This window comes from Varanus komodoensis, unplaced genomic scaffold (assembly GCF_004798865.1).
Source record: "Varanus komodoensis strain SLA01 unplaced genomic scaffold, ASM479886v1 scaffold80, whole genome shotgun sequence".
In the NCBI taxonomy this organism is placed as follows: Eukaryota; Metazoa; Chordata; class Lepidosauria; order Squamata; family Varanidae; genus Varanus; species Varanus komodoensis.
In genome coordinates, this window is record NW_025336482.1 from 1,074,022 (window position 1) to 1,091,084 (window position 17,063).

General features: G+C 49.1%; 1 protein-coding gene across 1 annotated transcript; it reads right to left on the bottom strand.

Annotated features, from left to right (window-relative positions):
* Window positions 1–1,515: 1,515 nt before the first annotated feature.
* On the bottom strand, window positions 1,516–16,177 carry TMEM59L (transmembrane protein 59 like). The gene is made up of 8 exons (XM_044455901.1): window positions 15,992–16,177; window positions 12,135–12,240; window positions 10,456–10,556; window positions 9,656–9,802; window positions 8,581–8,689; window positions 6,419–6,536; window positions 5,397–5,514; window positions 1,516–4,073 (listed from the first exon to the last, which is right to left on the bottom strand). The coding sequence occupies exons 1-8, from the start codon at window positions 16,175–16,177 to the stop codon at window positions 3,912–3,914; spliced, it is 1,047 nt and encodes a 348-aa protein (XP_044311836.1). The 3' UTR covers window positions 1,516–3,911.
* Between the last annotated feature and the right edge of the window lie 886 nt (window positions 16,178–17,063).

The window sequence follows — 17,063 nt, forward strand, 5'->3', positions numbered from 1 at the left end:
CCTCCGGTGGAAGCCCATTCCATACCCCAGGGATCCTGACTGTCAGGAAGTGCTTCCTGGCATCCAAATTGAACCTTGGTTCCTTTAGCTGGGCTCTGTTGGAGCACATCCTGCCCTCCTCTGCAGGGGAGAACAGTCTCTACCCACCTCTGTGTGACACCCCTTCACGTACCTGTATGTCACTAACAGATCTCCTCTGAGTCTCCTCTTCTCCAGGCTGAAGAGGCCCAGTTCCCTCAGTCTCGCCTCATACGGCATCCCCTGCAAACCAGCCACCAACCTTGTGGCCCTTCGCTGCACTGACTCCAACCTGGCTATACCCTTCTTGTAACGAGGGGCCCAGAACTGAGCACAATACTCCAGTTGCGGGTGCACCAGAGTTGTGGGGAGTAGCAGTAATACCTCCATCTAGCAGCGACGCTTCTGGCTGTGCAACCAAGGGTGGCGTTTGCCCTCTTGGCCACCGCATCACATGGCTGACTCATGTTCAGCCTGCAGTCAACCAGCACCCCGAGGTCCCTTTCACAAGTGCTGCTCTCCAGCCACTTGTCTCCTTATGACACCCATTCCTGTGTGCCAAGTGCAAGACCTTGCACTTATCCACATTGAACGCCACCCTGTTGTCTCCTGCCCACTTCCATAGTCTGTCCAGATACTTTTGGATCTGGAGTACCTGCTCCTCAGCTGTGGCCACTGCTCCAGTTTTAGTGTCGTCTGTGAATATGATCAGCAGACTGGTCACCCCTTCTTCCATGTCGCTGATGAAAAGATTGAACAGGATTGGGCCCGGGATAGGGCGACCCTGCGCGTTACCGACCACCATCCCGATGATTCCCCACTAATAGTTACCCTTTCCTTTTGGTTCATCAGCCATGCCCTAATCCATCGGACAGTGCACTGGTCTCCGCCAAAACTCCTCAGTTTCTCGGCCTGGAAATCATGGGGCACTTTGTCAAAGGCCTTGCTGAAATCCCGGTAAACCACATCCACTGCATCCCCTCCGTCCAGCCACCCCAAAAGCTTTTCTTGAAAGCCTTTGAGGCAAAAAGGGGCCATAGCGCAGGAAAAGGCCCCAACCAAAAGTCCAAAGAGCCACCTCCCAGTCAGTGCTGAACAGTTCCAGACAGGGTAGGCCGGTTTTTGCAAAACTGTATGCCCATAAACTGCAGTAAAATAATAACAGCCACCATAATGCAATAGTAACAGATATGCCTTTCCGGATGTGGCACATCTGTCTCAAGCAGAAAGGTGCATCTTAATTAAGAGGCACATTGTTCTTTCCTTAATGAATATGGGATGCCTCTGCTCGGAAGGAGCATCTGGCAACAGACAGGCAAGTCATCTGAAAGCAAAGGAACTACATCTTCCAAATTATTTACATGCAAATACATGCAGATTTCTATGCAAGTGATATGCAAGGCCAGGAATATTTTTACAAGCTGTTAACTTATTTAGTTGTATGTGCAAGGCTGTTCCAACCTCAAGTGCGCTGCGGGGAAAAAAGACCACGTAGCATTGAGTGGGTGGTGATCTTTTGAAAAAACAAAAAATCAACTTTATTTCCACCTTTGGATAGGTATGTATATAAATATCCATACCAGTTTTGTTCCACAGCTTTTATTTTATTTTTAAATTAATAAACTAAACAAAACATTTCTCTTCAACATTTCCAGGACAGACAAAAAGATTTATTAGAGATATATAGATAGCTAGATATAGGTGAATAGATATGGCATTTCAGCTTGCTCCACCTTAGTTGAACGGAGGTTCTCCAAAGTCCTCCAACGAAAAGGCTGTTAGAATAACCCTAACAGAATCAAAAGAGAACAAATGAAGCAGGCATTCTTTAGCTTTACACAACTGGGGATGTGCAAAAGCTCCGATGCAAGATAGACAAATGAAACTGAAAACACATTTTCCAACACGTTTCCTACATCAGATATGCCAGTAGGCATTAAAGAGTTAAGTGCTTTGAAAGTTCATAAAAAGTTATCGAAAGCAAAAGCGGGAAAAATTTGGCTCTCTTTTAAGGAGCAAAGTTCTTTCTGGTGAAAGCAAGAAAGCAACTTCATATCACAGCTTGAAGGAATCCCTTTTCTCAGCTATCTTGGGGGTTGAGACAGAGTTACAAAGGTTGGATTCAGACAACAGAGTGACTCGCACTCAAGGGCTGAGTATAGTTTGGTATTGAATCATGAGTCAGTGCTGAAATGTGAGTTATGTTGTCCGAACTTCTGCAAAGATAATAAACCGTGAACAACTCACAGCATGAGAACAAACCACAGCTTGCTTGCACAGGTGGGTTCAGACAACGTAACTCGTATTTCAACCACAAAGGGAGCTCACTCAGCCCTTGAGGTTGTCTGAACAGAGTCGAGAAACAGAATTAAGTTAAATCTATGTACAGAGAAGTGAGCGTCAGGCAGAACTTACAAGCAATCAAGCTGGTATGTGGCCGTTGGTGGTTGTTCTCTTCAACAACATCACAAGTGGTATACCAAGTTGGAAAGAAAATTGGGAACCAAATGGCCATCACTGCAATAAAACAAAACAAAACAAAACAAAACAAAACAAAACAGGAGAAAAACCGCCCAACAAACAAAATTCAACACACATTCAAGTGTTTGCCATCTGTTGGAACCCCATGAAGGGGATGAGACGCCTGAAGGGAGAAAGCTGAAGAATGCAAGTTTTCTGTGAACACATCCCGAGGTCTCAAGGTGTCCTGCATCCATTAATGGGTGTCTTGCATTTAAAAAAAAATTGGTGGGCTTGGCAAATATTTTGCTGCTCCTGCCAGGAGCTGAAACAAATAGGGGTGGTTGATGAAGTAAGAATACTTTACAGCAAGACTCACCCATAGGGACCAAATACTGCATTTTTATGCACTGGAAGTTCAGGCTTGAAGACAGACAGACCTGTGCTACCATCAAACCCATGTGGCACAAAAGAACAAGGACACACAAAGGTGGGGAAATGGGAGGCCAACTGTGGACGGGGAAGAGCCAAAAGGAGCAATGCCAGAGGTGCAGCTCCTGGGTTTTGGAAGGACTATGCTCATCAAAACCCATCTTCATCATCATTATTCAGAACAATGGCTTGTTATGCCATTTCCTCACACCTGATTGTGGAGTTGTGCAAACCTGGGGTGGGAGCAAAGGTTCCATTGGCCTCTTTTGCCCACACTTCTTTGCTTCAGAAATGCAGCACAAATTTGCCTCTCCAGTGGAGTTTAACAAACACCAGCAGCTGAATTGTGTGCCCCCAAAACCCAATGCTTCTTCCAGAATCTAGAACTCCTGAGAAGCCGCTGCTGTTTTTACATGCTCTGGCAATTTTTCCTTTTGGAACAACAAAGAAACTGAGTTCAGCACCTCTTCGAAGGGCACCCGGCCCCTGTTCACGCAAGCAGAAAGCAGGTTTTCCATTCTCCCAGCTATCTTTCCAGGTGGAAAAGCCAGCAACAAACTCTCTCTCTGCCCAACCTTGTGTGCAAGGGAAACAAATAGCTGCCCTTTACAAAAATTAACAAACCCCCAAATGAGCCCAAGACTCTGTCCTGGAGTTTATGTTGGAAATGTCCCAGTATAATAAATGTTGATTCATTAACGTAAAACAGAAAAGCAGAATCTGTGGATGCAATAACCAAGTTATTTGAACACAAAAGACCTTGAAACCCCACTCTTCTTCTCAAACCCAAGATGTTGTTGCTGGTGAAAATTTGAGGGTTCTGGCACAGCCCGCTGGGAGAGGCGGAACTCCAGAATGCCCTACCTGGATGACAGGTGACCAGATGAAGAGTTACAAATTGGAAGATCTGGGTGGGTTTGCAAGGGAGACTGCAAGAGGTAGGGTTGGTGGACGGAGGAAGAGGTTGATGGGGAATCGAGATGAGCTGGGGAAAAGGGTTCTTAGAGCACAGTGTTCTCTAAATCCACTTTGACTGGCAGTGGGTCAGCTTCCTCATTCTCATCTGCTGGGCAGAAGGCCACGGCGATGACAGGATGCAGTGCGTACGGCATTGGCACACCCACGTCGTCGAGGCATTCCTTATCTCCGTTGATGCTCAGGGGCTAGAAAGAAGGGACAAGGAGAGATGGGATGTTTTAAGAAGCTTGCTGGATTCAGACAACACAATAGTGCACAATTCAAGAGTTGTGTGTGTCATGGGCTGTCACCATGGATTCTAGTTTCTGCCACATTCACTGAACCTGGGCAGTGAACAAACTGTGGTTTGCTAACCACAAACAACAACCTATGATTTGCTGTTATGAACTGTGGTACTGTTCATGGGGTTTTCGTGGCAAGGGTACTGGGTTGCCATTTCCTTCTCCAGTGGATCAGCTTTTGTCAGAGCTCTCTGCTATGACCTGTCCATCTTGGGTGCCCCTGCATGGCATCCCTCCTTGCTTCATTGTGCTACACAAGCCCCTTCACCACGGCAAGGCCGCAATCCATGAAGGGAATCCTTATGGACCATCGGGAAGGCTGAGCGCCGAAGAATCGAGGCCTTTGGATTGTGGTGCTGGAGGAGACTCTGCAAGTCCCTTGGGCCGCAAGGCGATCAAACCATCAGTCCTGGAGGAGATCAACCCTGACTGCTCTTTAGAAGGCCACATCCTGAAGATGAAGCTCAAATGCTTTGGCCACCTGATGAGATGGAAGGACTCCCTGGAGAAGAGCCTGATGCTGGGGACGATGGAGGGCAAAAGAAGGAGGGGACGGCAGAGGATGAGGTGGCTGGATGGGGTCACTGAAGCAGTCGGCGTGAGCTTGGGTGGACTCCGGGGGATGGTGGAGGACAGGAGGGCCTGGAGGAATGTTGCCCATGGGGTCACGATGGGTCGGGCACAACTCTGCAACTAAACAAACAATATGAACTGTGGGCTGTTGATGAGTGAGCAACCACAGTTTGTTAGTTTGACTGGGTCTGAACAATGCGATAACCCATGGATGGCAGCAATCTACACTCAACTGCTGAACAGGAGTTTTTTGTGTTGGTTGAAGGGAGGCAGTGTACTAACATTGCCATTGAGGGTAGTGAAAGACGTGGGAATTTTTAGCCAGGGGAAGAGTCGATTTTAAAGGCAACAGGGATGTCACCTAATAGCTCTGAAGAGACGCCAAAGAGATGGGGTGAGTTTGTGCTGTGTTGCCCCCAGGCCAGGGAGCACAACCTCCTCCCACCCAAGGGCCATGTTCCATTTCAGAGAAGCTTTCGGGGGCCAAATTCCAGGGGGGGGGGGCAAAGGACATGCAAAATATCCAGCACTTTTTTTTTACAGCTCTTCCTTCCGGGAGCTAAGACTAAGTATCAGGTATTTTAGGAACCCCAGCAAAGAGTCAGTGGGGCACAGCTGCCAAGCGAATGCAGCAGGGCTGGTGCCTCCCCATACCTGCGTCTTGACGTGCTGATCCGGCGCCGTCACGAGGCTGGCGCAACTCAGCCACAGCATCACCATGACGGACAGGAAGAGACAAGCTGCCAGGATCCAGCGGGGCAGCCCAGAACGCCTGTAACACCCAGAAGCCCAAGACAGAAGAGCCGGTTACCGCTGCTCCCGGCAATGCAGGATGCTCCCAACCAACTGGAAGGGCCAGTGTGGGTGGGAAGATGTGGGTCTGTCCAGGCAGGGTGGGCATCCACCCTCTGGGGCTGGACAAACCCCCCAGGATGGAAGGTCTTCCTTTTCCAGTGTACTTATGGCAGCACTTAAGCCTATTGAACAACAATTTGCACCCATTTTAATTTACTAACTTAAATTGTATTGTTGCTGATGATTCATTTTTTTAAAATCTCGTGTATTTTAATTGTGTTATTTTATTTACCTAATGGTAATTTCATTATAATGGCTGCCCAGAGTGCATAATGCTAATGGGCGAGCTTTAAACAAATTTAATAACAATCAAACAAATAAATATCTGGAATTACTTGCTTCAAAAACAGTATGGATGGAGAGGGGTGGGGATATAGGACCGGAAGGCATTTTTCTCCTCGTCTCATAAGATCAGAGCCCAAATGGGTGGGGAATTGTGCTCAGGTGGAAAGACCCGCATCTTCACACAGCTCAGAGTTGAACTGTGGCTGTCACTTCCCTGAGCTGCCATGAGGACCACTAATTTGGACGACTTGGAAAGGAAGCCAGGCAAATTCTTGGCTCCGTGGCGACTAGTCCTCATGACTCGTCCTCAGTGCTCTTTCCAGTACGGAAACTGATTTTCTCTTTCCAGTGGGATCCTGTTTACAGGTAGCGCCACTCACAAGGAAGGGGCTCTGTCCCGAGTTCCTCCTGCGCCCGCCGTGGCCTGGTACTCTGGGAGTGTCCCCTCCCTGCCTTCCCCACGATCCTCAGCTATTTCCCCCGACCGCTCAGTTCACAGCTCAAGACTGACCGGCCCGCACCCCCTGCTGTCTTACTTGGACATGCAGCCGAGGAAGTCATGCTCGGGGGACCCCTGGGGCTCTGCGGGGAGCTGGACTTTGCTTCTGGCTCTGAGCACTTCCATGGGGGGCCTGTTCAGTCTCTCCTGAAGACCTGAGGAGGCAAACAGAGCGCTGCTAGTTTTCTGTGGGAGAGGAAAGGCAAAAAGGCGGAAAAAGAAGCAAAGGCATCAAGGGACCCTCTTGAGAGCTGGCCAATGGGAACAGAATTCGATGGCCTTTGTATCTGGCAGGTTCTTGTGCCCCTCTTACAATCAGGGTGTGGTTCCAACCATGAGGACTAGAATCTTCCATTACCTTTTAGGGAAAAACCTTAGCAGGACTGCCTGGTGCCTGCTTAATTTTATCAAGCAGCTCTGCTTAATATTTCTGTGTTTGAAAGGTTTTTAACCTGCTGTTCAAGGCACACTCCCCTCAAAAGTGAACTTTCAATATTAGCAAGGGGTTGGAGACCCTTCCAGCCCAGTGTCCTAACTCCCACATTGGACAGCTAGCATGAGGAGGACCAAGGTCTAACTATATTTGAGGGAAAAAGCACTCATGGGCCAGCCCCTGCTTCATATAGGGTGGCGCCCGGTCCCACCCCCAGGCCAGGAAAGGCCTCTGCCTGAAACCCTGGTGGGCTTCTGCCAGTCAATGTAGGCTACACTGAGGATCTGACTCCATTCCAGGCAGCTTCCTGTGTTCCAGACTTTTATTCAAAACCATGAGGACTGGAAACTTGCTTTGTTTTCAAGGAAAACGACCATTGCTCTATGGAAGAACTTTGCGTGCTAAAAGGTCCAAAGACAAACCGTTGCACCTCCGAGCTGTGCAGGAAAAACCCTTGGCCCAAAGCCCAGTAAGCTGCTGCCAGCCTGTACAGACAAGACTGAACTGGATGGACTGATAAGACTGTTTTGTTCTGCTCCACTTCGCCAGCGTCCAACCTACTTGCTGCTGCATGGGCTTGTGCGGAGCACTGGCCGCAGGCCCCTCCTGAACCTTCCGATTTCTGTTTTTTAAATAATTCTTTATGTTTAGCCGCATGAGCATCCCACATTTATTACACCCCAGAATTCAAGACAATAAAAGTGGGTCAGCTGAAGTCTCTCGATCCCCAGTCTGCCGAGATCCAGATGACTTTGCATCAAAAGAGGGCTGGATTTGGGGAGAGGGAGGGTTTGTCATCATTTGAAAGGCATGGCCAATTTTCTGCTTTCCTTTTTCACTTGCTTTGAAATTTTCCTTTCTTCATCCCTTCTGATGTCTTCCCCTTCCTTTGGTCTTCTCTCAGTCATTTCCCTTCCTTCCTTCCTTCCGTCCCTCTTTCCTTTTCCTTCCCTTCCTCCTGAGTTTCGTTTCTTTCGTAATGCCCACCCTTCCTCTGATTCTTCTTTCCCCTCCCTCTTTCCTGTTTCCTCTTTCTTCTTAGGGGAAAAAGTTCTTTTGGGTGGGTGGAGATGGATGCCGCTGCCTTCAAGGGACAAGGGACTCGTACCAGCTCAGGGAAGCTAACGATAAATTCGGAGCTCTTCACAGGATCTCCAAATGCACAGCAGCACTCAAGATTCCTAACACCAGAGAGCCGAAAGCTACAACAAGGGCCATCCGTTCTTGCTACGTGGCTCTGCCAAAAAAGCCCCCAATTCACAGATGAAGGATGGCCCATTTGAAGCAGCTGGGCCCTCCGCCAAATCAGTCCGCCCACCCAGAAACTCCTTCTAATGTCTAGCTGAAATTCTCCGTCATGCCATTTGAACCCAAGCCTGGATTCTCATAGAATCACAGAAGAGTTGGAAGGGGCCCTGAAGGCCACTGAGTCCAACCCCCTGCTGTTGCAGGACACCACGTTACACCACCCCACTCAGGTGGCCGCCCAGCTTCTTTTTGAATGTGCCCAGTGTGGGAGAGCCCCCCACCTCTCCAGGCAGCTGGTCCCACTGTCTATTGCTCTGACCATGAGGAAGCTTTTCCTGATGTCCAGCCTGAATCTGGGTTGTCGCAACTTGGAACTGATTCTTCTGTGTCCTGCACTCTGGCATACGCAAGAAGAGATCTTGACCTTCCTCTTTGTGACAGCCTTGGAGGTGCTTGTAGGCAGAAAACATGTCCCCCCTCAGCTCTTCCTGTGTTTCCCTTTATGTCATGTACTTTACCTATGTGAGGTTTCAGGGTGTTCGAGGTGAAATCTGCCCAGGCTCTCTCTGACACCTCTGACTTGGGTGCCTGGACCTCTAGAACGGGGTATTCCACCTCCGGTTGTGACTAAGGAGAAAAAGACGACAAAGCAACTGAGTTCGGTCGTCAGAGCTGCTGAGTTGCCAGCCACTCAAACGGAGGCCGCCAAGCTATGGAGACCAAAGACATCAGGCCGGACGTGAGCGATACTCTCCCACACGAGCTGATGCTTCAGCTCTAGAGAACCTTCCCCATTCCAAGCACCAAGACCTGCGGGAGCAGGGCCCAGAGAATTTTGGTGAGCCCCTCTGTTCAAATTTGTCAGAGTACTTTATTCTTAATTGTCATCAGTATTACTGCTGACGAAGGGGTGTGCAAACAAGCCAAAAGCGAACTTCTCTTGGCTCAAGCCATCTCCTGTCTTTTACCATTTCCTTTTGATGCACATTTTCTGCACACGTTTTTCTAAGCACACATACCAATGGTATGCTCAAAGGTAGATCTTGGTGCTGGAGTGCCTCTGGGGCCGGAGTGCCGGAGGTCAGACTGGATGGCCTGGGAAGCCCCTTCTGACTCACTCCGTTTCTTTGTTCTTTCCATGCAGATTAATTACTCAAATGTGAAAATGCGGCAAAATGAATCTTATAGAGGAGGCCCTGCAGTTTGTATTTCAAGCTCAGAAATCCAGGCCTGTTGACTACAACATGGCAATCAAGTCTGTTTGGTCCTTTAAGTGAAAATGGGTCAATTTGGATTTTAAAAGCCCATGCTGAAACTTTTTCCCCAAACATCCCAAGTTAATGATAGAGTGTTTTAAACTAGCAAAACATTTATAAACCTACAAAGCAAGCAATTGCCAGGAGGTTTGGGGTTCATTTTAGGTTTTAGCTTACAAATTTTCCATAACATTCATGTGTTAAGGATGCAATGTTGTCCTGAAAGCACAGAATTTTGTATAGAGCATTCCCAAATCTACACATTTCTATATATAGGTTTTGAGCTTAAGAATGCAGAGCAATTTAAATTCTCCGCAATCATATCCCCCTCAATCACCTGAAACACCACTACTTTTCCATCATCTGCCTGTAAGTAAAAGGTCCATGTGGAAGAGATGAAGCTCTGGGCGGAGCTGACAATATCGTTGCAGAAACTGGAGACCAGATCAAAGACAGAGAACAAGGCGGGTTTCTGGTCCTGAACCTGTTAAACGGCAAAATGAAATTGGGAGAAGGAACAAGTTTGTTGGTGCCTTCTGATTCCCTTTCCTAATTCGAAACTGCTATTGAAATGGTCACCTCTGGTGAGCCTGAATAAATTCCAGGTAATCAAACCAGAAAACTCTCTGCAACCTGTGGGAAAAAATAGACAGTTGTCTCTCCCTTTTGCCTATCAAGTCAGCTAAAAAAAATGCTGATTAAAGGGACTACATATCCCAGTGCAGCACTCCCCTGGGTATAAGATCTGGAGAAGCAAAAGAGATAGTTTGGGATGTTTAATCCCAGCTTGCAGGTTTCCTGAGGAATCTGATTTGGTGGAAGTTTACGCTCCCAGTCCATTTCTTGCTGCTGATTATTATCTGTGAGCTGCCCCGAGGCTTTGTTGCGATGGGGGCAGCATAGAAACATTTTAAATAAAATGAATAAATAAATTATGAAAAATAAAATAAATGCTTGGATTTTTATACTGCCTTTCTGAAACCCATCTACCAGGTGTAAAATGACAACAGCCATATTTCTTTACTGCTTTTCTGAATCCATTCAGTGGTTTGAAACAATTTTCAGCTTAATAACAATAAAGAGGAGGCCAGGGTCCAGAACTCTTCCCTTTTCACTAAAAGGGCAAGGAAATGTTACCTTTTTCTCTTTGTTCTTCACCTTCATGTCTGGCAGCTGCTTTCGGCAGCCCGTTATGCAACCAAATTGCCCTTCACGACCTGTGTATGCTTCCATGCAGGCTGCATGGTCCAAGAAAAAGAAAAAGAGAAAGAGTGAGAAAAGGACATTCAGATAGGAGCAGACAAAACCTGTGCAATGTAGCTTGCTTTTGCTTTGCTGGGAGCACAAACACATTTGTGGAATCCCCTTTCACAGGAGGCTGCAGTGCCTTTCCACAAGTCTGTGCAAGCCAGCTTGACGGTGATGGCAATACAGTGGCGATACTTCATGAAGCCTCCACAGTCAGGAGCAGTGTACCTCTGAAAGGGATATGGGAATGGAGTGGGGGGCTATATGCCAGCCTATCTTTGCCTCACACGCTTCTTATTGGGTGCTAAGGCCCAGGAGAGGGGTTCCAAATTTTTAGCCTAGGGACAAAACTGCAAAAGCGAAGAAGGCACTGAGTGATCTCAGTGGCTCAGGAAAGGGGGTGCAGGTAGTTCTGGGAACTCGAATAGGTCAAGAGTTGGCTCTGAAATTTTGCACCCCTGGACTAGCTAGACCTTTGGTCCAAGACAGACTGAAACCAAGGTGGAATTGATTATTTTCGAGCAGGAAGCTGCTGCGGAAGCAGCTCATCCCAGGAAGCTGGCTGACCACTGTCAGAAGCAGGGTACTGGGCTAGATGGGCCTTAAGTGGGGCTCTTCTTACACCTACAACTCAGCCTGGTTTGCAGGAACGAAGCCAGTGGGGCCAAGCCCTGTCTACTTACCGGGGCAGAATTTATTTTATTTTTAAAAACTTGCCTCTAGCAAGCTGTGCTAAAGGCAAGGAGTGGGGAAGCTAAGCCATTCCACCAGCCTTGCTGAAATTATTAAGGCTGTAATCCAATGCATGTTTAGACAGGAAAGCTATCTTCTCTCTACATATGCATTGAATTGAATCTTCCTCTTCCCTCCCACTGCCTGAAATATTTTTATTAGCATCATGCTATGGTCCTTTTTAATTGTTTTTATAGATGTCCAATTTATTATGTTTTAATTGGCTTTAGTGCGTTTGTACTATTGGTATGTTTTACATTTGTAAGCCACCTAGGAAAGCCCTGGCAATTATAGGCGGCCTATAAATATAAATAAATTAATAAAATCATTATTATAACTTTGATGTCTCAGCTTTTTTTTCCACTTGCAATGAACCCAAGGTGGCTGACAAGATCTGTCCCTCTCCATTTGATCCTCACAACACCCCTGTGAGGTAGACAAGGCCGAGAATCCAGGACCTGTGCAAAGTCACCTGCTGGGTTTTGGGACTGAGTGGGGACTAAGGAAGGCTCCCAAAATGAGGACCATTCAGGAAACTGGAGGTTTTCTTGCTCCAGCATTGTACCTGCTTTTGGAAAGTGGAGGCTGGGGGGATCGTTTGGGGAGGGGGGCGAGGGGAAGGCTGGTCTGTCCCCACCTGCACTTTTCCTGTCTCTGGGAATCCGTTGCAGGAGCTCCGAAAAAGCAAAGGAGATGACAGCGCTAAGTGGAAGAGAGGAGCTCTGGATAGTGTAACTGGGTATGCAGCAGCCACTGTGGAGGGAGGTTGGGGGTCTAAAGGAGAGAGGAGGATGGGAAGCCATGGGGAGGGGGCCCCAAGCAGACGCTGGTCCTACCAGATTCGCACTGGGCTCTGGTTGCATTCAGCTCGGCCGTGGCGTCCACAAAATGACAGATGGAAAACAGCCGGCAGCCGCGATAACAGGCGTTGAGAACCTCATCCTGGAGGGGGAAAGGAAATTGGGGAGGGGGGGTGGATGGAAAGGTATGGTTAGAGCAGCATTCCCTCGCACACAGAAACATACAGGACGAGACACGCAATTCCTTGGAGACGACTGCCACGATCCCAAACTGTTCTCAGCCCTCCGGAGGTGCTACACCACAGCTCCCATCATCCCCAGTCAGTGGACAGGCCCTAGCTGGGAAAGACTGCTGTGAGGGTGCTCCAGCTGGGGCTGGACACAGGATACTTGGAGAACCACCGAAAGTTACGGCTGGAAGGTTCCTTAGAGAGCATGTAGTCCAACCCCAGACTGGGCACAGAATCTGTCGTGCCCAGAATCTGCTGAATGGCACCCAGCCCAGCTGCCCCCCAGGGCAGGAGAAATCTCCACCTCCCCCGTGATGATCTATTCCCCTGTCCAGGAAGTTTGTCCGAAAGTTTAGCCAAAATCTGTCTCCCACCCCCTGTAATTTCCACGCACCAGTTGTAGTCCTGTTTTCCGCACTGAAAGGGATATTTTGCTATACCATGCATGTATTTATTTACCATATTCATAACCCACCTTTTTTTCCTTTCAAGGAATGAAAGGTGGCTTACTTAAGTCTCCTTTTCTGTCTGTCTTATCCTGACAACAACAACCCTGTGAGGTTGGGCTTAGAGTATGTAGCTGGCCCAAATTCACCCGGTGAGCTCCATGGCTGCGTTGGCCCCCGACTCCCGATTTCCTTCTTCCCAGTTCTGCATTATGGACCTGATGTGCTAAGGGATGCCGAGATGCAGGAAAATTAGAAAGGATCCAGAGCAGGGCAACAAAAATGATCCAGGGTTTGGAAACACTGCGCTGTGTGGAGAGAAGGAAAGAACTGGGCAGGTTCAGCCTTGAGAAGAGAAGACGGAGGGGGGTCATGACATCCCTCTATAACTCCTTCAAAGGCTATCACAGAGAGGAAGGTCAAGCTATCTTCTCACTGATAACAGAATGTATGACGTGGAATAATCAAGTCCAGCTGCCGCAAGCCAGACTCAGGCTAGATATCAGGAAAAGCTTCCTCACGGTCAGAGCGATAGGACAGTGGGACCAGCTGCCTGGGGAGGTGGGGGGCTCTCCCACACTGGGGACATTTAAGAAGAAACTGGGCAGCCACCTGAGTGGGGTGGTGTGACTTAGTGTCCTGCAACAGCAGGGGGTTGGACCCGATGGCCTTCAGGGCCCCTTCCAACTCTAGAATTCACGATTCTACGATTCTATGCTCCAAACAGTGCTTTGACCCTTGGGGACTAGTGAAAAACCAAACAATTGCACAGAATAACCTGAAAGAATCAACATTTGTTGGAAGGTGCAGTGTCAGAGAATTGTATGATGCCCTTCCACAGAATGCAAAACTGACATTACTATTTTTATCTTTGCTGCCAAACCGGTCCACGGTCTAGTGGATTTTGGAGCAACATCCGCAGGCCTAAACTGCTCAAATCGTGCAGGGAGTTCTGCTCTGTACCGACAGTGACCAAAAATGGTCAAAAACGGAGAAAGATAATTCTCTCTGCTTCTTCCCACCCCATGCCAGGATCCCGCAATATCCTGGTGGATTAAGACAACACTTACAATGTTTTATAACCTTTGCACTGCTTAGAAGACCCATTGAGTTTCATGGAGCTTACTCCTAAGTAAGATGTGAAACTGATTTCATTCACACACAAACACACCCACTTTGAAAATAATGCCCACTGCCAACCTGGTTCCCTGCAGATATTGGAGCCCCAACTTCTATCAGCCCCAGCCAGCAAGTGCAATGGTCACAGGCTATGAAAGCTATAGACTAAAACTTAGTTACCAGGTTGCCCTGGGGAGACACAGATTATGTACAGCCTTGCAAAGTTACTAGTCCTCTAAAAGGCCTACCGGCCTGTATGCATACATATTTATCATTGTAGGGTTTTAAAAGCCACCAGAAAATGCTTCAGTTTGATACTGCCAATGGATTTTCATTGAGTTTGCCAAGTTAAAAAAAAATGCTTTGCACCAGGCTGTCCTTAATGGCTCTTAGTCAATTGACTGGGCACTGTTCCCCAGGGCTTCAAGCAGGGAGCACCAGGGTGTTCCTGTTGGAGATAGACTGCCCTAGAGGGTGGAGGATCTGGCTCTTTCCTGTTCCCAGGCTTAAAACTTTTTTCCAGACCTCCTCCTTTCAGGCCTTCCAATTCTTGACAACCTTCTGAAAAATTAAGGTGCCCAGAATGAGATGCCATAACCAGACTTAACTTTTGCATTTCCGGAAAGCTCTTCTGGAAAACCAGATTCTGGGGACCAGGGCAGCAACTAGGCTATTCTGTCATGAAAATCCTGTATTTTGAAATGGCGTTTTTTGAACATGGGAGACAAGGTTTTGTTTATTAAGGTCAGCCAATGAAGAATGCACTAACTACTCCTAAAAAGCAAGGCTGGGGTGTTGTTTCTTCTTCTCCTTTTTAGATTATAGCGTGCTACACAACTTTGGCCTGTTTTAGCCTTAAATTTTTAACACAAGTGATAATAAAGAATTAATTCCATTAGATGACATAACTTTATGTCCCAAGATATGAATTCTGGAGACAAAAAGGACAACCATTCTTTCCATCCATCAATGAACCGTGATTTATGCCTTCCATCTTACAGGCATAAACACTGTTCTGATTTAGGAGCAAAGTCTGGATTATATGACAGGATGCAAAAATGAACACACAAAAAACTGTAGAAAGTGTGGTTGCAATCCCGTGCAGCCCATTACCTGGGAGAAAACTCCACCAAACACAATGGCTTTCCAATAAACCTGCAGTTTCTCTGTGCCCCGTGGCTTGAAGGAGAGGAGCAGGGCCAGTCTTAACTGCATTTACTCAGAAGTAGGCCTTACACTGTGTGCATTTGGGTGTACTCCCAGGTCAGCAGGTGTAGGCCTTTAATCCAATCAAAGCTTTTAGTGGGTTGCAAGAGCAGGAAAGGGCAAAATTAAAGTGGAAAGTTCACCAAAAACAGTCTTTATGTTTGCAACAAATAGATGCTTGCAAAAGGAACAGCAGCAAAAGAAAAAGGCAGACCAGCCTGGTACAAAAGGACATGCAAACGATGTGCTAGAATTCTGCCCACCCTTGCAACCCCCACACCTTCCCAGAAATGAAATTATTTCAGTGAAAGCAGCTGTTTAAAATTCTCCCCATTTTTTAATTGCAAATAGATTTGTCTGTTTAGCTCTTCTCTTTTTCTTCTCCTTCCCCCTAAAGATGGATGCTTGTCTTCTTCGACTTTTGGGGAGAAGAGAAAAACACCATATTATAACTTTACGTTTTTGTCATGGCTATTCCCCCTCCACCCCCACCCTCAGATTCCCCATCACCAGAAACATGCAATTTCTTGTTCCTGAAAACCTCCTTGGATGGAAGAGGCATTAATAATAATGGACCAAAGAAACAGGGGCTCATAGCCATCTTAATGATCAACTCTATGGCTCATTTCGTCCCTTTCTGCAAGCTGAGCTTGCTTCCCCTTCTGGACCCAAGGGGAGAGGAGCGCATGGGGGCCCCGCTCTGTGGGGAGGCCAATGCCGCTCCGGGGGACCGCGCGCCCTTCACGCCGGGGCTCCAAGGCACGGGCTGCAAGGCTCCTTCCCCGCGTGTTCGCACCTGGCCACGCCGCCCGCGAGCGGAGGGCGGCCGCGCCCCGCGCCGGACCGTGCGCCCCGCGCCAGGCCGTGCGCCCCGCGGACGCGGCGGGCTTACCTTGGCGCCGCCGGCCGCGGCCCGGCGGAGGCTATGCGCGCAGCGCGCCTGGCAGCGCGAGGTGTCGCCCAGGTCGGCGGCCAGGGGGTCGCGCCCTGCGGGCGAGGGGGCGGCCAGCGCCGCGGCCAGGGCCGGCAGCAGCAGCAGCAGCGGCCGCAGGAGCGGCGCGGGGACGGCGCGGGCCATGGTGCGCCCTATTCGGGCTGAGCCGGGCGGAGGAGGAGGAGGAGGGCAGGGGGTTGCAGGAGCGGCGAGGCAAGGCGGTGGCCGGGGGGCTGCTGCCGGGCGCTGAGCGAGAGAGAGGTGCCGGAGCGCACGGGAGTGCGAGCGCGACGCGTCCGTTCGGCGGCGGCTCAGGAAGAACGCTGCCGGGGCTCGTGCGCGGAGGACGCCGGGGCGCAAGGCGGAAAGGGCGAGGGGCGGCAATTGGATGCGGCGGAGGTTAAGAGCGGCTGGGGGAGGTGCCGGGGCGGGAGGGCGCCTGATTAAAGGGAAAGCGCTTCCGGGACTCCCGCAGGAGAGGTGCCGCGGTGCCAGCGGGAAGGGTCAGGCGGGAGAGGGCCACCGAAGGACTCCCGGAGGGAGGCATAGCAAAGATAGGTGCTGGAGCCCAAGAATGGAGGGGGTGTGCGGGGAATGAACGCGGCTGTGGCAGAGACGAGGAAGGGAAGGCCACGAGGAGGCGAAATGGCTGTGAAAGATAGGTGCTGGGGCTCAGAGGAAAGCCTCTGGAAAAACCAGTACCACCTTAAGCGTCAGCAACAGGCGCATGACAGTTTTGGGGATGTGGCGAGAGAATGCAAGCATGTGGGTGTTGCATCCTGACAAAGAGGTCCTGGGGCTCAGGACAACGGAATCCAGAGCAGGCTGGGGAGGAGATAAGTTCAGTCTGAAGGGCTCCTTCATGGCCACGTGCCATGCCTGTGTGGACACAGGGGGCCTTGCATCTGGACCTCTGGACATGCTCAGAGGCTCCTGGAAAATGGCATCACTAATTTGCTGCCACGCCTCAGGAGCCCTAAACCTTTTCGACCCTCAGTTGCATCTTTGATTCAATACTCCCAGTTGTGGG